Source organism: Rhinoderma darwinii, chromosome 5 (assembly GCF_050947455.1).
Source record: "Rhinoderma darwinii isolate aRhiDar2 chromosome 5, aRhiDar2.hap1, whole genome shotgun sequence".
NCBI classification, from domain to species: domain Eukaryota; kingdom Metazoa; phylum Chordata; class Amphibia; order Anura; family Rhinodermatidae; genus Rhinoderma; species Rhinoderma darwinii.
Window position 1 is genome coordinate 14,980,421 of NC_134691.1, and position 22,073 is coordinate 15,002,493.

General features: G+C 41.2%; 1 protein-coding gene across 1 annotated transcript in view; it reads left to right on the plus strand.

Annotated features, from left to right (window-relative positions):
• Window positions 1-21,836, plus strand: part of OC90 (otoconin 90) — a 69,957-nt gene extending 48,121 nt beyond the window's left edge. Inside the window, exons 13-19 of the mRNA XM_075827961.1 lie at window positions 312-350; window positions 2,056-2,097; window positions 2,451-2,483; window positions 2,741-2,830; window positions 11,509-11,683; window positions 16,603-16,709; window positions 19,721-21,836. Of these exons, the coding sequence (XP_075684076.1) occupies window positions 312-350; window positions 2,056-2,097; window positions 2,451-2,483; window positions 2,741-2,830; window positions 11,509-11,683; window positions 16,603-16,709; window positions 19,721-20,031 (797 nt within the window). The 3' untranslated portion in view covers window positions 20,032-21,836. The remainder of the gene's footprint in view (window positions 1-311; window positions 351-2,055; window positions 2,098-2,450; window positions 2,484-2,740; window positions 2,831-11,508; window positions 11,684-16,602; window positions 16,710-19,720) is intronic.
• Window positions 21,837-22,073: the final 237 nt, after the last annotated feature.

Here is a 22,073-nt window from a genome sequence, read left to right on the forward strand (position 1 = left end):
TATCTACTGTGGAAACAAAGGATTGGCATATTAAAATTCAATATACCTGCACCCCCTTTCCGACCAAAACATCTGTTGTTGAGTTGGGGGAGAGTTTTGTTGCTTTGTCGAATATGTATGGCCACTTTATGACTTCAAACTATGGTTCTCCTTCATTGCACATAGTAGAAAGAGGCAGTTTAAGATGCTCCCTTATGTACTATAGCAATGCCTTTTAGCAGATGACGACAGAGTCTAATGAATGGAGAGACAGGCAGACGGGACGGATGGGCCTTACAGACAGATCCATTTTTTTATTTTATTTTTTACAGATCCATCCAGTAGAGATGCGGTGATGGCCATCTCTGAAAGTAAGAACTTGCAGAATGGACTTTCTATGTGACCATCTTGAACATGTCTTCACGTCTTCTGTTCAGGGCTTCTCAATGTCATGTTCGTAATTCTTGTGATTGTCTTCATCTTGATGCTGGTCGTCCTGTCTTCCGACCCTTATGGTTTTCTCCATTGAGCTGGATAATCTCATAACGGGGGAGATTTATTACGCAATAACCATACTTCTAAAACAGAAGTGGAGTATATAGTGGTGACGACTTGCAACATATTATGTGTTTTAGAAACTTCTGCCACCTATCTCTACAATTTTGTTGAAAAATGAGCATGGCTAGGAGCGTCATAAAGCCCACCACATGGACTAAAGAGGCGGGTCAATTTTTTCCCCAAATTATTGGTGTAAATGGACATCAGTTTTTGTCAGAGTGGTAAGGAAGAAAAAATAGTGTTCAACACGGTATAGCGAGCTGCACAACATTTACTATGCTATGTGTGGCTTTTTTTATGATAAATTTGGCTCGGTTTTCACTATAACACCATTGATAAACCTCCTCCAATATGTCCAGAATAAGATGAGGCTTTGAGGGGTTGCCCAGGATTTGAAAAACATGGCTGCTTTACTCTAAAAACCGCACCACAGCTTGTGTGTGGTATTGTAACGCAAGTTCATCCACTTCCAATGGAGCTGAACTGCACAACCCATGGACAGTCGTGGTGCTGTTTCTGGAAGAAAGCGGCCATGTGTGTCTAATCCTGGACAAACCCTTTAAATCCAATCATTTGTACTTCCAGCTAGATGAGCGGCTTGATGTGGCCAAGGATCCACTAGTTTGATTAGTTGTTGCTCATATTATTCTTATAAATCTTTATCAAATATACTAAGGGTGCCGATACTTTTATGATCTATAGAGTGATCCTAAAAGATCTAGAGTAAATGTAAACGCTATGATAGTAATCTATTAACAGGTTTGTTTGAGATTAGAATTGAGGATCTCCTTTTTTCATAAACAGCGCCACTTTTGTCCATCGGCTGTCTAGTATTACAGCTTAACCCAATTTTGTTGACAATTGACAAGAGTTGCATGGATTGAGGGGGGTAGTTGTGCCTTACTTTATAATCTGTAATAGCAACACACAGGCAGGGGCGTCGAGGGGCATATGGGGAAGCCCCCTCTCTCTGCAAAATCACTCAAGTGCAGTGGTCGCTATTGACCGCAGCAACTAGGGGGGAATTTTTTTGTAAAATTGGTGTCATCTCTAATACAGCGATCAACTGCAATCTGCGGGGAGCTCGGCAGCAAGTGTTGAATTGCTCTGCAGCGCCACCATAGGGGAAATGAGACATTACACAGTTTTTATTGAAATCAATGAATGTAGACATGTTGGGTCCCCCATAAAGAGAGAGAGAGAGAGAGATAGATACAGGGAGATGCTCGTTGTAGCTGCTCTCTGAGTAATAGATGAGGGTCCAGAACACGGAGGCCCCAGACTTTCCTTATAGGGTATTTGCCGATGCGGCATTGAAACGCGTAGCCTGGATTGCAATAAAACATCATTATCATTGATCATCACATTTACTTTTATTGAGTAGCAGCGCCGTTTTTGGTCCTTTTTCCTTCAACATATATTGTAATAGGGTATTTGAAAAAGAGTTTTCTAAATCAGGCAACCCCTTGAAATACATATATAATACACCCAAGCTATTATATTTTCTTCCTATTTCAGATCCCGGTGATGTCCTCAATAATTTGATGCCAGCGGCTCCGAGTAAGTCTTATAATCTGTAACCACAACATGAAACGTTCTCCAGGCTGATATAAACAAAGCTTGTTGAAATGACCACCGTGTGTAGTCATACTTTGTAATATAATTCTTGCAGTCGTTTTATCCGGAGCAAAGATATATGTAAATAAGGAGAGATGGGGACCAAATGACTGCGGAAGATATATTACAAAGTATGAGTACAGACAGCGATCATTACAACGAGCTCGTATTAGAACAACCCAGAGAACGCCTTTAAGCAATTACAACTTAACAATGTCATACCAAATCATCTAAAATAATAATAATACATTGTTTTGTATCCTTATATAACAATATTGTATAACGTTGCGTTTCAGGCTCTTCTCGACCCTCCAACGTAGCCCCGACAAGTAAGTGTGTAAATCTAACCTGACAAACCCAAAAAATATATTGTAAGACGGACTTAATGCAATAAATTGTGTGGGGTAGTGACTTTATGTTCTCTCTAAAACTAATAGAAAAGTTACTAAAGATTTGGTATGAGAAGGCAGAGCTACTAAAGGGGGGGGGGGGGCGGGGGCTTGAAGTTGCCATTTTTTTATATCGAGAACATTTTTGTGATTAATCAGAATTTTGTGCATACTTTTAAAAAAATTATGATCTGCAGAGTCGGGGTTCAAGATTGTGGAAGAAAGTACATTAAGACCAGCGGTGTCACCTTTTTCTGCTGCAACAGAAAGCGAATCAGTGGAACAAGGTGAGCAGAAAACTTTTTATTGGAAAAAACTATATATAGTTGTAGAATTAATTTCTGTGTATTATAAATGGTTAAACTTAAAAAAGTACTCGCCTTAAATATAGCTTTAGATAAACCTGTTCTAGACATGGACAAGAATAACTTCAGGCAGAAGCATGAACTGCCCCTGTCTATATACCATATTAGAACGTATAGATATCATAGATAACGTTTCCACATGCAATGCCAAACTCTATCTAGTCAAAGCAGAGACACACTGTAAAGGGACGCTCTCACTCTGAAAGACGCTGTGTCACAAGGTCTCCAATTCATTTGAATAAAAAATTGTCTAATGCCACACTTCCACTTTAGTGACCACCTGTTTTTTCTTACAATATCAGCAGATCATTTAATTTCCGGATAACCTCTTTAAATTAAGAAGACCCTGGATCTTCTATACAGGGATGTATTAAAGCAATGGCAAAAAAAGGAAAATGTCTTGGGTTATACACCCAAAATATTATTATACTGCCATTTACAGACAAGGAAATAACTAGTATAATACTGCCCCCTATGTACAAGAATATAACTACTATAATACTGCCTCCTATATACAAGAATATAACTACTATAATACTGCTCCTATGTACAAGAATATAACTACTATTATACTGCCCGCTATGTACAAGAATGTAACTAATATAATACTGCCCCTATGTACAAGAATATAACTACTATAATACTACCCCTATATACAAGAATATAACTACTATAATACTGCCTCATATATACAAGAATATAACTACTATAATGCTGCCTCATATATACAAGAATATAACTACTATAATACTACCCCTATATACAAGAATATAACTACTATAATACTGCCTCATATATACAAGAATATAACTACTATAATACTGCCCTCTATATACAAGAATATAACTACTATAATACTGCCCCTATATACAAGGATATAACTACTATAAGGGTATGTGCACACACACTAATTACGTCCGTAATTTACGGACGTATTTCGGCCGCAAGTACCGGACCTAACACAGTGCAGGGAGCCGGGCTCCTAGCATCATACTTATGTACGATGCTAGGAGTCCCTGCCTCGCTGCAGGACAACTGTCCTGTACTGTAATCATGTTTTCAGTACGGGACAGTTGTCCTGCAGCGAGGCAGGGACTCCTAGAATCGTACATAAGTATGATGCTAGGAGCCCGGCTCCCTGCACTGTGTTCGGTCCGGTACTTGCGGCCAAAATACGTCCGTCAATTACGGACGTAAGTAGTGTGTGTGCACATACCCTAATACTGCCTCCTATATACAAGAATATAACTAATATAATACTGCCCCCTATATACAAGAATATAACTAATATAATACTGCCCCCTATATACAAGAATATAACACTGCCCCCTATATACAAGAATATAACTACTATAATACTGCCCCTATATACAAGAATATAACTACTATAATACTGCTCCTATGTACAAGAATATAACTACTATAATACTGCCTCCTATATACAAGTATATAACTACGATAATACTGTTCCTATATACAAGAATATAACTACTATAATACTGCACCCATATGCAAGAATATAACTACTATAATACTGCCCCTATATACAAGAATATAACTACTATAATACTACCCCTATATACAAGAATATAACTACTATAATACTGCTCCTATGTACAAGAATATAACTACTATAATACTGCACCCATATACAAGAATATAACTACTATAATACTGCCTCCTATATACAATATAACTACTATAATACTACCCCTATGTACAACAATATAACTACTATAATACTGCCCCTATATACAAGAGTATAACTACTATAATACTGCTCCTATATACAAGAATATAACTACTATAATACTGCCTCCTATATACAAGTATATAACTAATATAATACTGCCCCCTATATACAAGAATATAACTAATATAATACTGCCCCCTATATACAAGAATATAACTACTATAATACTGCCCCTATATACAAGAATATAATTACTATAATACTGTCCCCTATATACAAGAATGTAACTACTATAATACTGCTCCTATGTACAAGAATATAACTACTATAATACTGCCTCCTATATACAAGTATATAACTACGATAATACTGTTCCTATATACAAGAATATAACTACTATAATACTGCACCCATATACAAGAATATAACTACTATAATACTGCCCCTATATACAAGAATATAACTACTATAATACTGCCTCCTATATACAATATAACTACTTTAATACTACCCCTATGTACAACAATATAACTACTATAATACTGCACCCATATACAAGAATATAACTACTATAATACTGCCTCCTATATACAATATAACTACTATAATACTACCCCTATGTACAACAATATAACTACTATAATACTGCCCCTATATACAAGAATATAACTACTATAATACTGCCTCCTATATACAAGAATATAACTACTATAATACTGCCCCTATATACAAGAGTATAACTACTATAATACTGCTCCTATATACAAGAATATAACTACTATAATACTGCCTCCTATATACAAGTATATAACTAATATAATACTGCCCCCTATATACAAGAATATAACTAATATAATACTGCCCCCTATATACAAGAATATAACTACTATAATACTGCCCCTATATACAAGAATATAACTACTATAATACTGTCCCCTATATACAAGAATGTAACTACTATAATACTGCTCCTATGTACAAGAATATAACTACTATAATACTGCCTCCTATATACAAGTATATAACTACGATAATACTGTTCCTATATACAAGAATATAACTACTATAATACTGCACCCATATACAAGAATATAACTACTATAATACTGCCCCTATATACAAGAATATAACTACTATAATACTACCCCTATATACAAGAATATAACTACTATAATACTGCCTCCTATATACAAGTATATAACTACGATAATACTGTTCCTATATACAAGAATATAACTACTATAATACTGCACCCATATACAAGAATATAACTACTATAATACTGCCCCTATATACAAGAATATAACTACTATAATACTACCCCTATATACAAGAATATAATTACTATAATACTGCCTCTATATACAAGAATATAACTACTATAATACTGCTCCTATGTACAAGAATATAACTACTATAATACTGCACCCATATACAAGAATATAACTACTATAATACTGCCTCCTATATACAATATAACTACTATAATACTACCCCTATGTACAACAATATAACTACTATAATACTGCCCCTATATACAAGAATATAACTACTATAATACTGCCTCCTATATACAAGAATATAACTACTATAATACTGCCCCTATATACAAGAGTATAATTACTATAATACTGCTTTTATATACAAGAATATAACTACTATAATACTGCCTCCTATATACAAGTATATAACTACGATAATACTGTTCCTATATACAAGAATATAACTACTATAATACTGCACCCATATACAAGAATATAACTACTATAATACTGTTCCTATATACAAGAATATAACTACTATAATACTACCCCTATATACAAGAATATAACTACTATAATACTGCTCCTATGTACAAGAATATAACTACTATAATACTGCCCCCTATATACAAGAATATAACTACTATAATACTGCTCCTATATACAAGAATATAACTACTATAATACTGCCCCTATATACAAGAATATAACTACTATAATACTGCCTCCTATATACAAGAATATAACTACTATAATACTGCCTCCTATATACAATATAACTACTATAATACTACCCCTATGTACAACAATATAACTACTATAATACTGCCCCTATATACAAGAATATAACTACTATAATACTGCCTCCTATATACAAGAATATAACTACTATAATACTGCCCCCTATGTACAAGAATGTAACTACTATAATAATGCCCCCTATGTACAAGAATATAACTACTATAATTCTGCCTCCTATATCCACACGAATATAACTACTATAATACTACCTCCTATATACAAGTATATAGCTACTATAATACTGCCCCCTATATACAAGAATATAAATACAATAATACTGCCCCCTATGGACCTAGACATGTACGAAATGTTTTATTTTATTCAGTAGTTTATGTATTTTTCACTTGTTATATGAGTTAATCGGAAAATATAATATGGATTAATTCCTATAGTCGACGTCTGTACTACATTGGTACTCTTTGCTTCTATCCACTGAGACTCAAACAAGCTGTGCTGATGGTGCCCGCAGGGTTTAGCAGATCTATGCATCACTTCATAATGCTCCTCCAGCGCAGAACAGTCTAGAGCAAATTTCTCAGTGACTAAATATATCCAGAGGGGTAGAATAGGCAGTGCTCCGTGAAGGTGACTGAAGGACACAAGGAGATTCCAGTCCCTGGCAGAGCCGCTCCCCTACGGAGAAAGTGTCTTATAAATGTAGTTAATTAGATGTTGCCTTGGAATCTCTGGGAGACTTTCTCGAGTGTAGTAATTGGGCTCTTAATTGCTGTAAAGATATAAAAGCTCTAATACCAGATTCAGCCGTAACATCAGATGAAGTGGTTCACAGGGAAATGTGCGGCTTAGACCTCAGAGTCATTACAGGGACTTATGGAGGTCTCAGAGGACTATTGAAAGTGACAGGGAATGGTATGATCCGACACACTAGACATCACACAATCTGCTGGGATACATTATATCCACACAAAGACAATGGCTGCAAATTCAGGATTTTATCAGGTCACAGCGTAGCCCTCAGCACTGGAGCTGGCCTCCCATAGGAGCGGATTTTAGCAGTTTCTAATCTGAAAGAAGAGAGAGAAAAATGACTGGAAGGTGGTGAAAATTATATAACAAACACAGCACAGATTCCAGGAGGATATCAAGAGGTTAATTTAAAGGAGTTAACTTATATCTACCATTTACTAGTCATCAGTAAATGCACAGGGGGGTTACATAGAAATCATAGGGACCACCACCACAATTCTGTGCAGATGAATTACAACGGGGGTAGGCAACAATACTGAGGGGGAGATCTATTGGAGTAACTTGGGAGCGTCTTGAGAACTACTTGATACCGAGTTGTGACTGGCCTATGGGGAGAATTGTATGAAAGTTATCAGGGGCGTTGATAGGGTCTGAAGACAGTCCCTGGATAGACATAACTTTTTATATTAAATTCAGCGCTACAGAACATACAGGAGGATCCAGCACCGATCAGACGCAGTCACAGGTAAAATACACAACAATGACATCCAGTGACTCACAGGTGACATCTTCTCTGATGTGCGATGTTCTCTTTCCTCATCTTCTCCACCCGGCTGAGACTGCCATAAATGCGTCTTCTAGCCTACACTCGTCTCTGCAGATATCGAACTTAATCTGTAATAGTGGCCACATAGTGCCAACAAAATAATTTTAGCAATAAGAGTGCCCCCATAGTCATACTGAACAACTTTTAAAAGAAGGGAGGGTGACAAATTTCTCTACACAACTCTAACGACACCAAATTGCACACAGCCGTTAGCAGACCAGAAAAAAATAACGCAGCAGAGCGCCACCCAACTGAGAACTACAGGTGCTGTGCGGTGTGTGTGACGTGCTCCCACTGGCAGAACAGAGATAGGGCGAGAGGGGGACTCGCAATGTGAGTGAGGCACGAAGCCGATTGTTGAAAGTTGGAAAGAATACAAAAGGAGAGTGCTCCAATGTTTTCGTTAGGTAAGCGGTAAGGTGAATGCTCAACGGTCGCTACATTAAACTCCTCCTAGCCGTGGTTCAGTGCATAGGTGAAAATGCTTTATACTGGAATTCCCCTTTATAGTGAACTTGTCAGCGACTAAACAGACATGTTCTCTATGAAGCTGTATTTGGCCTAGAAGGGGATGGTGCTGCTCCCAAAAAATAATATTAAAAAAAAACCTGTAAGGTGACCCCATGGCTGCTTGCGTCTCCCTCTTTGTGTACCCACATACCTGTTACCTCTATGGTCCTCCCTGCCCTTCTGCTGTTCCATCCTGCGTCTTTTCTGCTCACAGTTCCGTGGCATCTCAGGTCTCTGCATCTTCTTTCTTCTCACGACCCAGTGTCTTCTCATGTCACTGTGTCTTCTTATGGCTCTGGTTTATTAGGTCTCTGTGTCTTCTTATGGCCGCGTGTCTTTCTTCTTACGGCCCTGTGTCTTCTTTCGTCATACGGCCGCGTCGTCTTTTCTTCATACGGCCGCGTCGTCTTTTCTTCATACGGCCCTGTGTAGTCTTTTCTTCATACGGCCCTGTGTAGTCTTTTCTTCATACGGCCCTGTGTCTTTTCTTCATACGGCCCTGTGTCTTTTCTTCATACGGCCCTGTGTCTTTTCTTCATACGGCCCTGTCTTTTTCTTCATACGGCCCTGTCTTTTTCTTCATACGGCCCTGTCTTTTTCTTCATACGGCCCTGTCTTTTTCTTCATACGGCCCTGTCTTTTTCTTCATACGGCACTGTCTTTTCTTCATACGGCCCTGTGTCTTCCTATATCTCTGTGTCTTCCTACGGCCCTGTGTCTTCTTACAGCCCGGTGTCTTCTTTCTTCATACGGCCCTGTGTCTTTTGTCTTATGTCTCTGTGTCTTCTTACGGCCCGGTGTCCTTTCTTCCTACGGCCCGGTGCCCTTTCTTCTTACGGCCCGGTGCCCTTTCTTCTTACGGCCCGGTGCCCTTTCTTCTTACGGCCCGGTGCCCTTTCTTCTTACGGCCCGGTGCCCTTTCTTCTTACGGCCCGGTGGCTTTTCTTCTTACGGCCCTCTGTTTTTTGCCTCCAATCCAGTTAGCGCTACTTGGGAGAGCAGTGGCTGAGGCGGGAGAACAGTGGTTGAGGCAGCATAGACGCCATGGCAACGGCGCACTGCAAGCACCCTGTGCCATGATGCCGGTGCCCTAGAACGCGGGGTGTAGGGAAACTCCCCGCGACATGGATGAAAGGGGACGGACGGACGGACTGCAGAACCATGCTCAGTAGAGCATGGGAACGCAACCGGGAGGGGGCCTACAATCAACTTGAGACCCGTCATTGATCAAACGGTCGAATGTTGATCCCTGAGTTACATAACATAAGTGTATAGGGGCATCTGTTTTTCTGACTTAATAAGTGATAAAATCCTGGTTGCATGCAGCCACCACTAGGGGGAGCTAAATGCATTTGGATTAAAACAGGTAGTATTAAAGTTAGTGTGGGGTGTATAATATGTGTGTAGGGATCTCCCTCAAGTGATGACTGCAGTAAGCCACCATGATAATGTCACACTGAACAGGGGAAGCTGTTTAGTGCATGTCCTGACTCTATGGTGAGTTCACCTCTGTAAATGTGTTCGGACTTATTCATAGCAAGGGCTTCATGTCATCTAGTCATGCAGGGTTACTTTGACCTACGCAAAGCAATAAACATAAGAAGATTCTAAAAACAAAGATAAAATGCTGTAACTTCTGATTATCTGCCATGTTCTGTACTACCAAACCGTCAGATCTCCAGGTCTTCGCTGCTTCATGAAGCTGCTGACCCAATGAATTGGTTTATAGGCGCTCGTCTCCGCGGAGTAGCAGAACTGCATAAAGTCTATAGGAATGCTGACGTGTAGACAATTCTCCCACACTGATCTATCTGCAAAAAAAAACAAAAACTACAATAAGCCCCACACCCGTTACAGAGTCTTGCCCCTTCGGCCTTCTGCCAACCATGAATAGAAGACATTTGGGTAGATGAACACCTGGGTCCTCTAAAAAATGGTTTGTTTTGGGAATATGCAGAGAATCCTGCACTGCGGGTTACTATTCTCTGTCTCTCATTCATCTATGGGTCGTCTACTGTTCCTTTAACTGTTTACCAACATTTGATGTACATGTCCCATACCATAAGCAGCGCCTGTCAGCTTTATATTACAGCAGACACCCTGTTCGAACGGCCGGGATTAGAGATAAATGGTCAGGATCGGCGTTAACAACCAGATTAGATCCAAGCCAGTGGGGGCCCCTCTGTAATCCCATCGTATCGTTATCATGGCAGCCGAGGGCCTAATGAAGTCCCCCAGGTCTGCCATGTTAGCACTCCTATTAAGCCCTGCCTCAATAGAAAAACACTATAGGCACATGATCAAGAAGTCATATGTTCCCCAAGATGGTACCAATAGAAACTACAGCTTATATTAAAAAAAACAAGCCCTCACACCGCTCCATGGACAGAAAAAACAAAAGTTACGGGTCTCAGAATATGGCGCCACTTTTTTTTTTTTTTTTAAACAAAAAGGTTGTTTACTTTGTAAGAGAAGAACATAAAAAAAACAAAAAACAATATGAATTTGGTATCTCCATAACCGTACAGACCTGCAGAATAAAGTCATGTTAGATTTACTGCGTGGTGAACTTAAAATAAAAACCTAAAACGCAACAGAGGAAGTGCTTTTTTTTTTTTCCTATTCCACCTTATTTTTTTTTTTTAAGTACATTATATGGTACAGCTCATCATACGGTGCTAATAAAAAAAAAAAAAAAATCTAACACTCGTTGAACGACAAAATAGAAAATTGGCTGAGACCGGAAGGGGTTAAGACAATCCTCTGCAGAATAAATTATGTTTTCTCTTTTTCCTCTAAGTCTGTGACAGATTTCACTTCCAACGTGTAAAAGAAGATGGGAACGTGAAGAGCGACTTACCGCTGCTTGGGGAGATGCTGTACTGTCTGACAGGCCAATGCCCCGAGGAGTTTGAATCATACGGCTGCTATTGTGGAAAAGAGGGGACTGGGAACCCCAAAGACGTCCTGGACAGGTAAACGTAGGCAAACCCCGAATCCAGGAAATGTAACCGTGAAAACAGGGTAGCTGCGCTCACACAGCACTTTATAGCCAAGCTCTGCATGCAACTTATACTGATCGTAAAGGCGATGTAAACCTTCGTAACTGATATATATATATATATACACACACACACACACACACACACACCGCATTCCAAATTCGCTGATTTTCCTAAATAGTCGATGCAAATGACAGTCAGTATAATCTTCAAGCCATCAACCGTTGGAGTATAATGCAAATTTTATTGAACAAATCTCCTAATGATAACAGATTTTTTTTTTTAGAAGTAAAAACTCAAAATGCACTGTTTCACATTATTATGCACAACAGCGATCAAAACATTTTAAAGGTTGTAAAGAGACTAAAATGGTAATTTGTTGAATTTGCAGCATCAGGAGGTCATATTTACAGAAATCAAAAGCTCTTTCAATAAAAAAAACACGTAACAGGCCAAGTTACTTGTTAACATAGGACCCCTTCTCTGATATCACCTTCACAGTTCTTGCATCCATTGAATTTGTGAGTATTTGGACAGTTTCTGCTTGAATATCTTTGCAGGATGTCAGAATAACCTCCCAGAGCTTCTGTTTTGATGTGAACTGCCTCCCACCCTCATAGATATTTTGCTTGAGGATGCTCCAAAGGCTCTCAATAGGGTTGAGGTCAGGGGAACATGGGGGCCACACCATGAGTTTCTCTCCTTTTATGCCCATAGCAGCCAATGACACAGAGGTATTCTTTGCAGCATGAGATGGTGCATTGTCATGCATGAAGATAATTTTGCTACAGAAGGCACGGTTCTTTTTGTACCACGGAAGAAAGTGGTCAGTCATAAACTCTACGTACTTTACAGAGGTCATTTTCACACCGTCAGGGACCCTAAAGGGGCCTACCAGCTCTCTCCCCATGATTCCAGCCCAAAACATGACTCCGCCACCACCTTGCTGACGTCGCAGCCTTGTTGGGACATGGTGGCCATTCATCAACCATCCACTACTCCATCCATCTGGACCATCCAGGGTTGCATGGCACTCATCAGTAAACAACACGGTTTGAAAATTAGTCTTCATGTATTTCTGAGCCCACTGCAACCGTTTCTGCTTGTGAGCATTGTTTAGGGGTGGCCAAATAATAGTTTATGCACACTTGCAAACCTCTGGAGGATCCTACACCTTGAGGTTCGTGGGACTCCAGAGGCACCAGCGGCTTCAAATACCAGTTTGCTGCTTTGCAATGGCATTATCTGAACAAACCCGTCTGTGCTCTGAATCAGCCACAAATCTTTTCACAGTACGATGATCACGCTTAAAAGTTTTCTTGAAATATCCAATGTTTTCATATCTTGTCCAAGGTATTTCACACTTTTCGGCAGAAGAGATCCTTGTTATTTCCCATATTGCTTGAAACCTGTGGCCTGCTTAATAATGTGGAACGTCCTTCTTAAGTAGTTTTCCTTTGATTGGGCACACCTGGAAAACTAATTATCACAGGTGTCTGAGATTGATTACAATGATACAAAGAGCTCTAAGGGTATGTTCACACGGCGGGGGTCCGTAACGGCTGAAATTACGGGGATGTTTCAGCCCGAAAACATCCCCGTAATTTCAGCCGTACCGGCATGTGCAGGCGCTTGAACGCTGCGTCCATTACGTACGTAATTAGCGCTGCTATTCATTGGAGTCAATGAATAGCGGCTCCAATTACGGCCAAAGAAGTGACAGGTCACTTCTTCTACGCGGGCGTCTATTTACGCGCCGTCATTTGACAGCGGCGCGTAAATATACGCCTCGTGTGAACAGACAAACGTCTGCCCATTGCTTTCAATGGGCAGATGTTTGTCAGCGCTATTGAGGCGCTATTTTCAGACGTAATTCGGGGCAAAAACACCCGAATTACGTCCGTAAATAGGCCGTGTGAACATACCCTTAGACACAATACCATCCATGAGTTTCATTAAATGTTTATGACACTTAAATCCAATGTGCATAATAATTTGGAACACGGTGTATATTAGTAATTCAATTAAAAAAAGTGTCTCATATATTCTATAGATTCATTACACACACAGTGATCTATTTCCAGCATTTTTCTTTTAATGTTGATGATTATGGGAACAGTTAATGAAAACCTAAAATTTAGTTTCTCAGAAAATTAGAATATTATATAAGCCCAATTTCAAAAATGATTTTCAATACCAAAATGTTGTCCTACTTAAAAGTCTGTACAGTATCTGCCCTCAATACTTGGCCGGGGCTCCGACTCTGCATGAATTACTGCATCAATGCAGCGTGGCATGGAGGCGATCAGCCTGTGGCGCGGCTGAGGGGTTATCAATGCGGCGTGGCATGGAGGTGATCAGCCTGTGGCAATGCTGAGGTGTTATGGAAGCCCAGGTTGTATGATAGCGTCCTTCAGCTCCTCGGCATTGTTGGGTCTGGGGTCTCATCTTCCTCTTGACAATACCCTATATATTCTCTATGGGGTTTAGGTCGGGCAAGTTTGCTGGCCAATCAAGCGCAGTGATACTGTGGTTATTACACCAGGTGTTGGTACTTTTGGCAGTGTGGGCAGGTGCCAAGTCCTGCTGGAAAATGAAATCAGCATCTCCATAAAGCGGTCAGCAGAGGGAGGCATGAAGTGCTGGGAATGTCCTGCTAGACGCTGCGCTAACTCTGGACTTGATATAACACAGTGGACCAACACCAGCAGATGACACGGCCCCCAAACCATCACTGACTGCGGAAACTTCACACTGGAGCGCAAGACACTTGGACTGACTCCTCTCCACTCTTCCTCTAGACCCTGGGACGAGATTTTCAAATGAAATGCAAAATTTACTTTCATCTGAAATCAGGACTGTGGACACTGAGCAGCAGTCCAGTTATTTTTCTCCATAGCCCAGATAAGACGCTTCTGAAGTTGTCTCTGGGTCATGAGTGACTTGACACAATGAATGAGACAGTTTTCTCCCATGTCTTCGATACGTCTGTGTGCGGTGGCTCTTGAAGCACTGACTCCAGCCGCAGGCCACTCCTTGTGAATCTTCCTCAGATTCTTGAATGGTCGTTTCTTGACAATCCTTTCCAGACCGCGGTTATCCCTGTTGTTTGTGCACCTTTTTCTACCACACTTTCCTTCTTCTCAACTTTCCATTAATATGCTCGGATACAGCACTCTGAACAACAGCTTCTTTAGCAATGTCCTCGTGTGGCTTCCCCTCCTTGTGTAGGGTGTCAGTTGTCCAGAAGACAGTTATTGTCAGGTCAGCATCTTCCCCATGATTGTGCTTTTCTTTCTCCAGACAGCTTTTGTCCTTTCTCGCCGCGGTTTCCGCCTCTGACCTCCCATTGAATCAATGGGAGGCAGAAAAACCCTGCGTTTGGGCGTTTTTTACATTATATTCAATGGCTAAAGCGTAAAACTTTGCAGAAAAATACGTGCAGGCAGTTCAAAATCGGCCTCAATTCCTGAAGTAATTCTGAGGCAGATTTTTTTTCTGCCTGCTAAAAACTGTGTGAACATGGCCTTAGATTTAACTTTTCCCTGCAACCCACTGCTAGTCCAATATCTGTACAGAATACACTAGACACCCCTAACCCACGTCACTATAGTGCAGCAGTGCATTATAGTATATCGACAAAGTCACCTCCATATAGGAAAATGCCAGTCACAGGACCCATTACTAAGGGATGGCACATTCACCTGCTCTTTGCTCCTGCTTTGCCCCCTGCACTAGAAAAGATGTATATCTGAAAAAACTCTGCCCCCTGCATTTAGAAAATAGAACTGCCTGAGGCAAGATACAGCCCTGTTAGGAATACGTTCATCGGCAAAACGATGGATTCCCACTAGTAGAATTCTGCATGAAACTTTGGATACAACTGGAGAATAAGACGTGAGTGGCATTTAGATACCAATTTTGTGCTATGAAGGGAATTACAGGTGTTCGACGAATTTCACAGCTTCTCTATCGGTAAGTATGACTGAAACTGCTTTTAAATAAAGATTGTCAAAGACTTGACGATAGTGAATGTTGACCAGCCTATGGAACAGCCAAGCTCTATGGTGGTCACTGACAGCAAGCAGAGAGGGGTTGTCTCATAATGCTAATCACTGTCTACACGCCGGACTAGGGCATAGTGACTTCAGAGCGGGTGGTCCTCCACTCAGGACTCCCCTATGGGCCAGAACAGAGCGTGCTCTGGCTGACTGGGCCTGTCAATGCATCACATAGTTAGTTAGCCTTTCATTTGAAGGGCCGCCATGTATTACAACATTTCTGGCCAGTCGTGGTTTCCTGCGGCGATCACAGCTGATCACCGGGGTTTGGAGAAACTGAACCAGTGGCGATTAGTTGATTTGAACACCAGCTTCTTTTAAGAAAGGGGATGTCTTCATTAGGTCCTCTTCATACGGCATGTGTTTGACATGTATTTCGGTGCGTTTTACGCTCAGAAATATGGGTCTAAAAATGCTTGATTCAGCTTCCCATTAAAATCAATGGTAAAGCACACAGTACATACAAAGCGTTTGTTTACGCAAGCGTTTTTAAAATAAGCGTAAAAAAAAAAGCATTAGGTCAATTCTTTGATGCGTAAAACGTGCCAAATGCTCCCATAGTCAATGGGAGTCTTACGTATGCACCAAAAAACAATCCAAAACCGCCTGTATTTGAAAAAGTGCTTTACAAGAAACGCTAGCGTATTTGATACCTTTACACGTCTTTTTTGAGCACTGTGTGAACATGCCCTAAGAAACCTCATATTTACATAATACTGGAAAACCCCTTTCATAACGTATTGGTCATGGTTTATATGGCACATCATTAAATACTAGACATATGTAACATTGTGCCACCTTGTAACATTTCTGTTTTGTTCCATTACTCAGCTGCTGTTTCTCCCACCAATGCTGTATAGAGCATCTGAAAAAATTGGGCTGTGCACCGAACAGGAACATCCGGTCAGAGGTCGTGTGCGTGGAACACAAGCCCACATGTAAGAAAGCCAATCTATAAATATTCACTATTTGATCTTTTGTTAAAGGGACACTACAGGCAAAACGGATACACGGTGTTATGCCTAGTGCTGGTCCTGAGGGGCGGAGCATGACACAGGGATCCAATGATCACCAAAGAGAATCCCTGCGTCATACAACGCCCCCTCAGGTCCTGTACTAGGAATGACATTGTGTATCACATCACGTTATTTTCCTTCCATCAGAGGTATACGTCGGGAGGAGACGATGTATACCTCCAATGGAAGGTAGCGACATATCCCACTGTGTAGGCAAGCGCTCCGGCCGGAACTCCTTTCTTTAAAAAGCCCTGGACTTTTCTGTCCATATATGGACCATGACGTTAGGACCTTGAAGATGCTAAAATCCCCTCCAGAGCATCGGCAACACTCTGGCTGGGTATTCAGCTTCTGGAGGAGTCCCTGACATCACTGTCCATATATGGACGGTGACCTCAGGGGTTTCCCCAGGGCCGGAATCCCCAGCCAGAGAGTTTCCGATGATCTGGCCGAGGACTTATGTAGCTGAAAGACCCTGACATCACTGTCCATATATGGACAGTGACATCAGGGGCTTCCCCAGGGGAGAGTGCTACCTGATACGAAGATAGGGTATTTATGGTACATTGCTAGTAAAGAATGTACAGTATATATGGTTGGGTGCATATGAGCAGCAGGAGAACAGTGAGACCTGTGGTAAAATACACATAAGGTCCCATTCACATAAATTTTTTTCTACGGTTAGCATGTACGCCTGGAAGGATCCAGACATACATGCTTAAGGCCCTTTTATTTACACTGGGCAATTATCGGGCAGACAAGAGTTCATAGAACGCTCATTGCCGATAATTGCCCTGTGTAAACAGGGCAGTGATCAGCAGATGAAAGCGCAAACGCTCGTTCATCTACCGATCGTATCATTTTAAAAAACTTTAATATTATCGTTGTTGGCAGCACATCTTGTTGTGTAAACAGGGAGACGCGCTGCCGACATGATAATGTATGGGGACGAGCGATCAGAATAAGGAGCGCTCGCCCCCATACATAGCTCCTTGTGACAGGAGCAAACGAGCGCCGATCAACGAGCGGTCTTGTTGATCGGCGCTCGTTGCACCGGCCAAAATCGGCCCTTTGTGTCCTTATGTTACAATTAGCCTGGCGTAAATGATACAAAATTTGTTGGTCCGCAGTGGTCCCGCGCTTTCCCAGAGGCGACGCCCCTTTCTACAAAAGTGTTGTGGGTGGCGCAAAAATGGCAAGTCGCAATTTGGACAGCAAGTTGTGACTTTTCTGGTGTATAAAGGTTGATAAATTACCCCCAAAGTCTGCATGTGATTTAGGACTGCTCTTTGGACATAAATCTAAGACTTGTCACAGAAGTTATTATAAGCATTACTGAGGCTCCTCCGCTGACACGGCTCTCTGCTACGTGTTATCAGAACTAAAGATAACGAAAACCACTTTATTTACCCATTCAGTTCCTGCTGCATTTCAAGGTCTAAGAAGCTATAGGGTGGCTGTATGGTGGCTATAGCTTCTTAAGCCTTGAAATGCAGCAAGAACGGAATGGGTTAAGAAGCTGCCTGGAAGAACGGGACTCCGTATAAAACAATCTCGCGACTCATGCACACGGCCGTGCCCGTAATCACAGCCCGTGATTGCGGGCACGGCCGGCCGCCGCCGACCCGCATTTTCGTGCCGCGCTCCCATACAAAATGGGAGCACGGCCCGTAAAATCCGAAAAGTAGGACATGCTCCATATTTCCCGGCATGGTTCGACAGCACGGACAACTTTCTGTAGCGCTACGGAAAGGTGCCCGTGGCCAATAAAACCGGGCGGGTCCGTAACTGCGGACCGTATTGCGGTCCGCAATTGCAGAGATTTTTTTACGGTCCTCTGCATGGGGCCTCACAGGTTACACAGGCTGCAAACCCCAGTCCTTTCACTCCTTGTTGGCATTCATTAAAATAGATGCGCTGTGCAGCGTGTCTGCTTGTTAATAAAGCTTTTTTTTTTCTCTCCTGCTATGGGGGCAGGGCCTGCAACGATTTCACGATTCTGGGCAAATCCAGAATCGTGCCAACTTGAAAGGGCAAATTAATTCGATTAATTGCCCAGCCCTACATCCAACATAGACTCCCATGTTAAAAAAAACGTGAACCACGCTGTACACTTTATTTGTGCGGGATCCAAATATCGTAGTCCACTACATAATTCCATCCTTCAAAATAAATATATACCGATGTATACCAGCCCGACAGAGGCCAAAAGGATGCTCTTTTGGCCTCTGTCTGGCAAATGGACCCCTATGGACAGGTTTAGCGTTTAGTTTTCCTGACGTACAAGCTAAACGCAAGATAGGAACGCAATGTGAATAAGGCCTTTGTTTATGGCATATACACAGGGTCTCGAGATAGGTGAAGATGGGAATAATCCTTTAAAGGCTTTGTACACCTTTGAAAACGGTTTTGTTTTTTTAAATAATTAAATTGTGTATCAGTGTGTTTGGTGCAACTTTCTAATTACTTTTTATTAAAAATTATCTTTAGTTTCTGAGATACAGCTGCTTTGTATCCTGTATATCCTGACAGTTTCAGTGACAGCAGGTCCTGCGCCGCCTGTAATCAATCACATCTAAGACATGAACTTAGATGTGATTGGTAACAGCTCAATATTATATGCAAAGTATGCAAATGGCGAGCTGAGAAGGAAGTCTGTGAGATGAAGCTTCAGCCATTACCAGCAGAGCAGGAAGTGATGAATGAGGGAAAGTTAGGCAGATTTTCCCTCTAGCGGCCACCACAGGACAAATGTAGTATTACATATCAGCCATTTAAATGAAGCCCTCATAAGAAAAAATATATTCTATCCGTTCTCTGCTATGGTTATTAGACAGGGGTCCTTTGGACATCTGGATATGAATTGTCCCTTTAAGGCTAGAGGAGATGTAACTATAACTTCTGCTCATGTATGTATGTTTCCTCTGACACAGGTGTGGGATGGAGTATTTGTGACAAGTTGGTATGCGCCTGTGACAAAGCGGCTGCTGAATGCATGGCGGCAGCACCATTCAACGGCACCATGAGATCACTGAACAGGAGGCAGTGCCAGGGGCCTCCGTTGCTTTGCAGGAATAGCGAGGATAAACCAGAGCGGGCTATGGGGCCACAGTCGGATAGCTCCAGCTCAGAAGACAGCAGTGAGGAGCACAGTTCAATGAGAGATATAGTAGGAGCCGGGAACTCTGGGTCACTAGTGCCAAGAGGAGGAAGACGGACACGCTCCATACTTTTAGGGAATTAGTGCAGGAAATGTACAGTACATGATTGTGTTATGAACACTAAAGGGGAATTCCACCATTATGTATCATCTGCTGTCATAAAGGCAAGTCAGAAGATAACATTGGTAGGGGTTTTGGGAGATAGGCCAAATTCCAAAAGTACTCACTGCGATCTGTAGTGTACTCAAGCCCTCTCAATGCTGACAAATTTTCATCATGATATTCTCCAATTAATGGCACTTTGTAGGTTCCAAGAGTCAGAACTTTGCTCAATTGATTTAACAATCCCCTAGTTTTGAGTCCGCTGGTGGTCACGCCCATTGGACGCCTCTTCTGACATGTCACTACGCTGTGGAATTCCCTTTTAAGCTTTTACATCTGTTGAAGGACAATGACCAGTTACTCAAATGTCCATTAGTGTATATGAAATACGTGACAAATTCTTTACATTATCAATGCTTGAGTTGTGGGTTCTTTGCTCCCATGCCAACACTTCCTGCCTACGCTTTGAACTTCTTGTTGGGCATATGTATAATGCAAATCACCATCAATATCAATGTTCATACATATCTACTGCTACTCAAGCAAGTATAGAGGTCAATATTGATGTGGATGGTGATTTGGATCCATGGATTTCCCTATGACAAGGCTGAACAAGTCAGTAAGAGTTGTCATGAGGACATAAGAGCTGCAGGCATCGGACCAATAAATTCAAGCAGATAACTAGAAAGGAATATCTTATGTACAGTAAAGGGCCTTTCATTTCATATATAGAACTGGTTGTTCTCCATAAAATGTTTTTTTTTCTTAGGCATAGTGAAAAATATTAGTAAAAGGAACCTACCCTAAAATCAAAAATAAAAAGGCTTTTGGGTGTAGATGAATAAGTGTAATGAAATTTACAGAATATTAGTGACTTATTTCCTCCAGTGTTTTTGGGGGGAGTTTTACATATATTGCTACACTTCAGGACTAAAATATTAGTAAGGGGGCGGGTCAGTGACTACCTGTTCAGAATTAATAGAGTGGTTGTCACCATTTGTACCTAAAGGGGTCCACGTGATATATTTGTATGGTGGATTGTATAAACTTATTCTAAAATGGCAAAGCAGTAACGAAGATATAGCCGATACAGTGGCAAGTCATGGTAAACGGGCCAAATACTCAGAAGGCCCATAGCCCAACCCTGCCACATGAACAGTGTGTCCACAAGTACACTGGGCAGTGACCTATGTTAAATGCACCATGAAGTGATCACATTACTGTATACAGATCCTGCATCATACCAAATCTGGAGGATAAGGAGTCGTAACGATCGCTGATATGGAGTTTTGGATCTAAAAACAAAAAGTTGTCCACTTTAAATTGTACGTCAGATTTCTAAAATGATCAGCCCTGAAACACAAAATTGACATAATTCAATCCGACACAGAATAATTTTTAAAAAAAGCTTAAAAACAAATCCCAAAAAAAACATTTGGGTGAAGAGAATCCAACTCACTTGAGATGAGGCGCCAAAGTCGGTGGGAGTCTCTTCTAGCTCCCGCCGTCCTCTTCACCTATTCGAAGGGACATATTAAAGGTGTCAGACATCACCCCTCGTGACAACCCATCTCAGCAACGATGGACACTGAAGGGTCCGGGAGAGTTATTTTGTGGCTCCGATTTTATGGTTTTGCAATGTAAATTGCTTATATGATGGTCCGTGTGATAAACATTTATAAAATGGGTTTTATGAATAAAGAAATCAAAATACAGAAGTACTTTCACACATTCCCTTCCTGAAGCAGAGGTAGTAATGTATACAAGCATCTTATATTGGGCCATCTTCTCGTAGGTTCTCTAATAAAAAAAAAAATTAAAAAAATGTAGTTGCAGGTTATTTTTTTTTCTAATTCAGCCATGGATAAAGATCACCTGATTTCATGGTCCTTGGGCACCACATAGTTCCCCTGTGTTTTGTGCACTGGATACAGATACTTCTAAATGTGCGGTCAGGCCCTGTTTGCGTGGTGGGTCCCGCGGCAAAATCCACCGTGGAATTGTTCCTGCCGGGAATATTCCT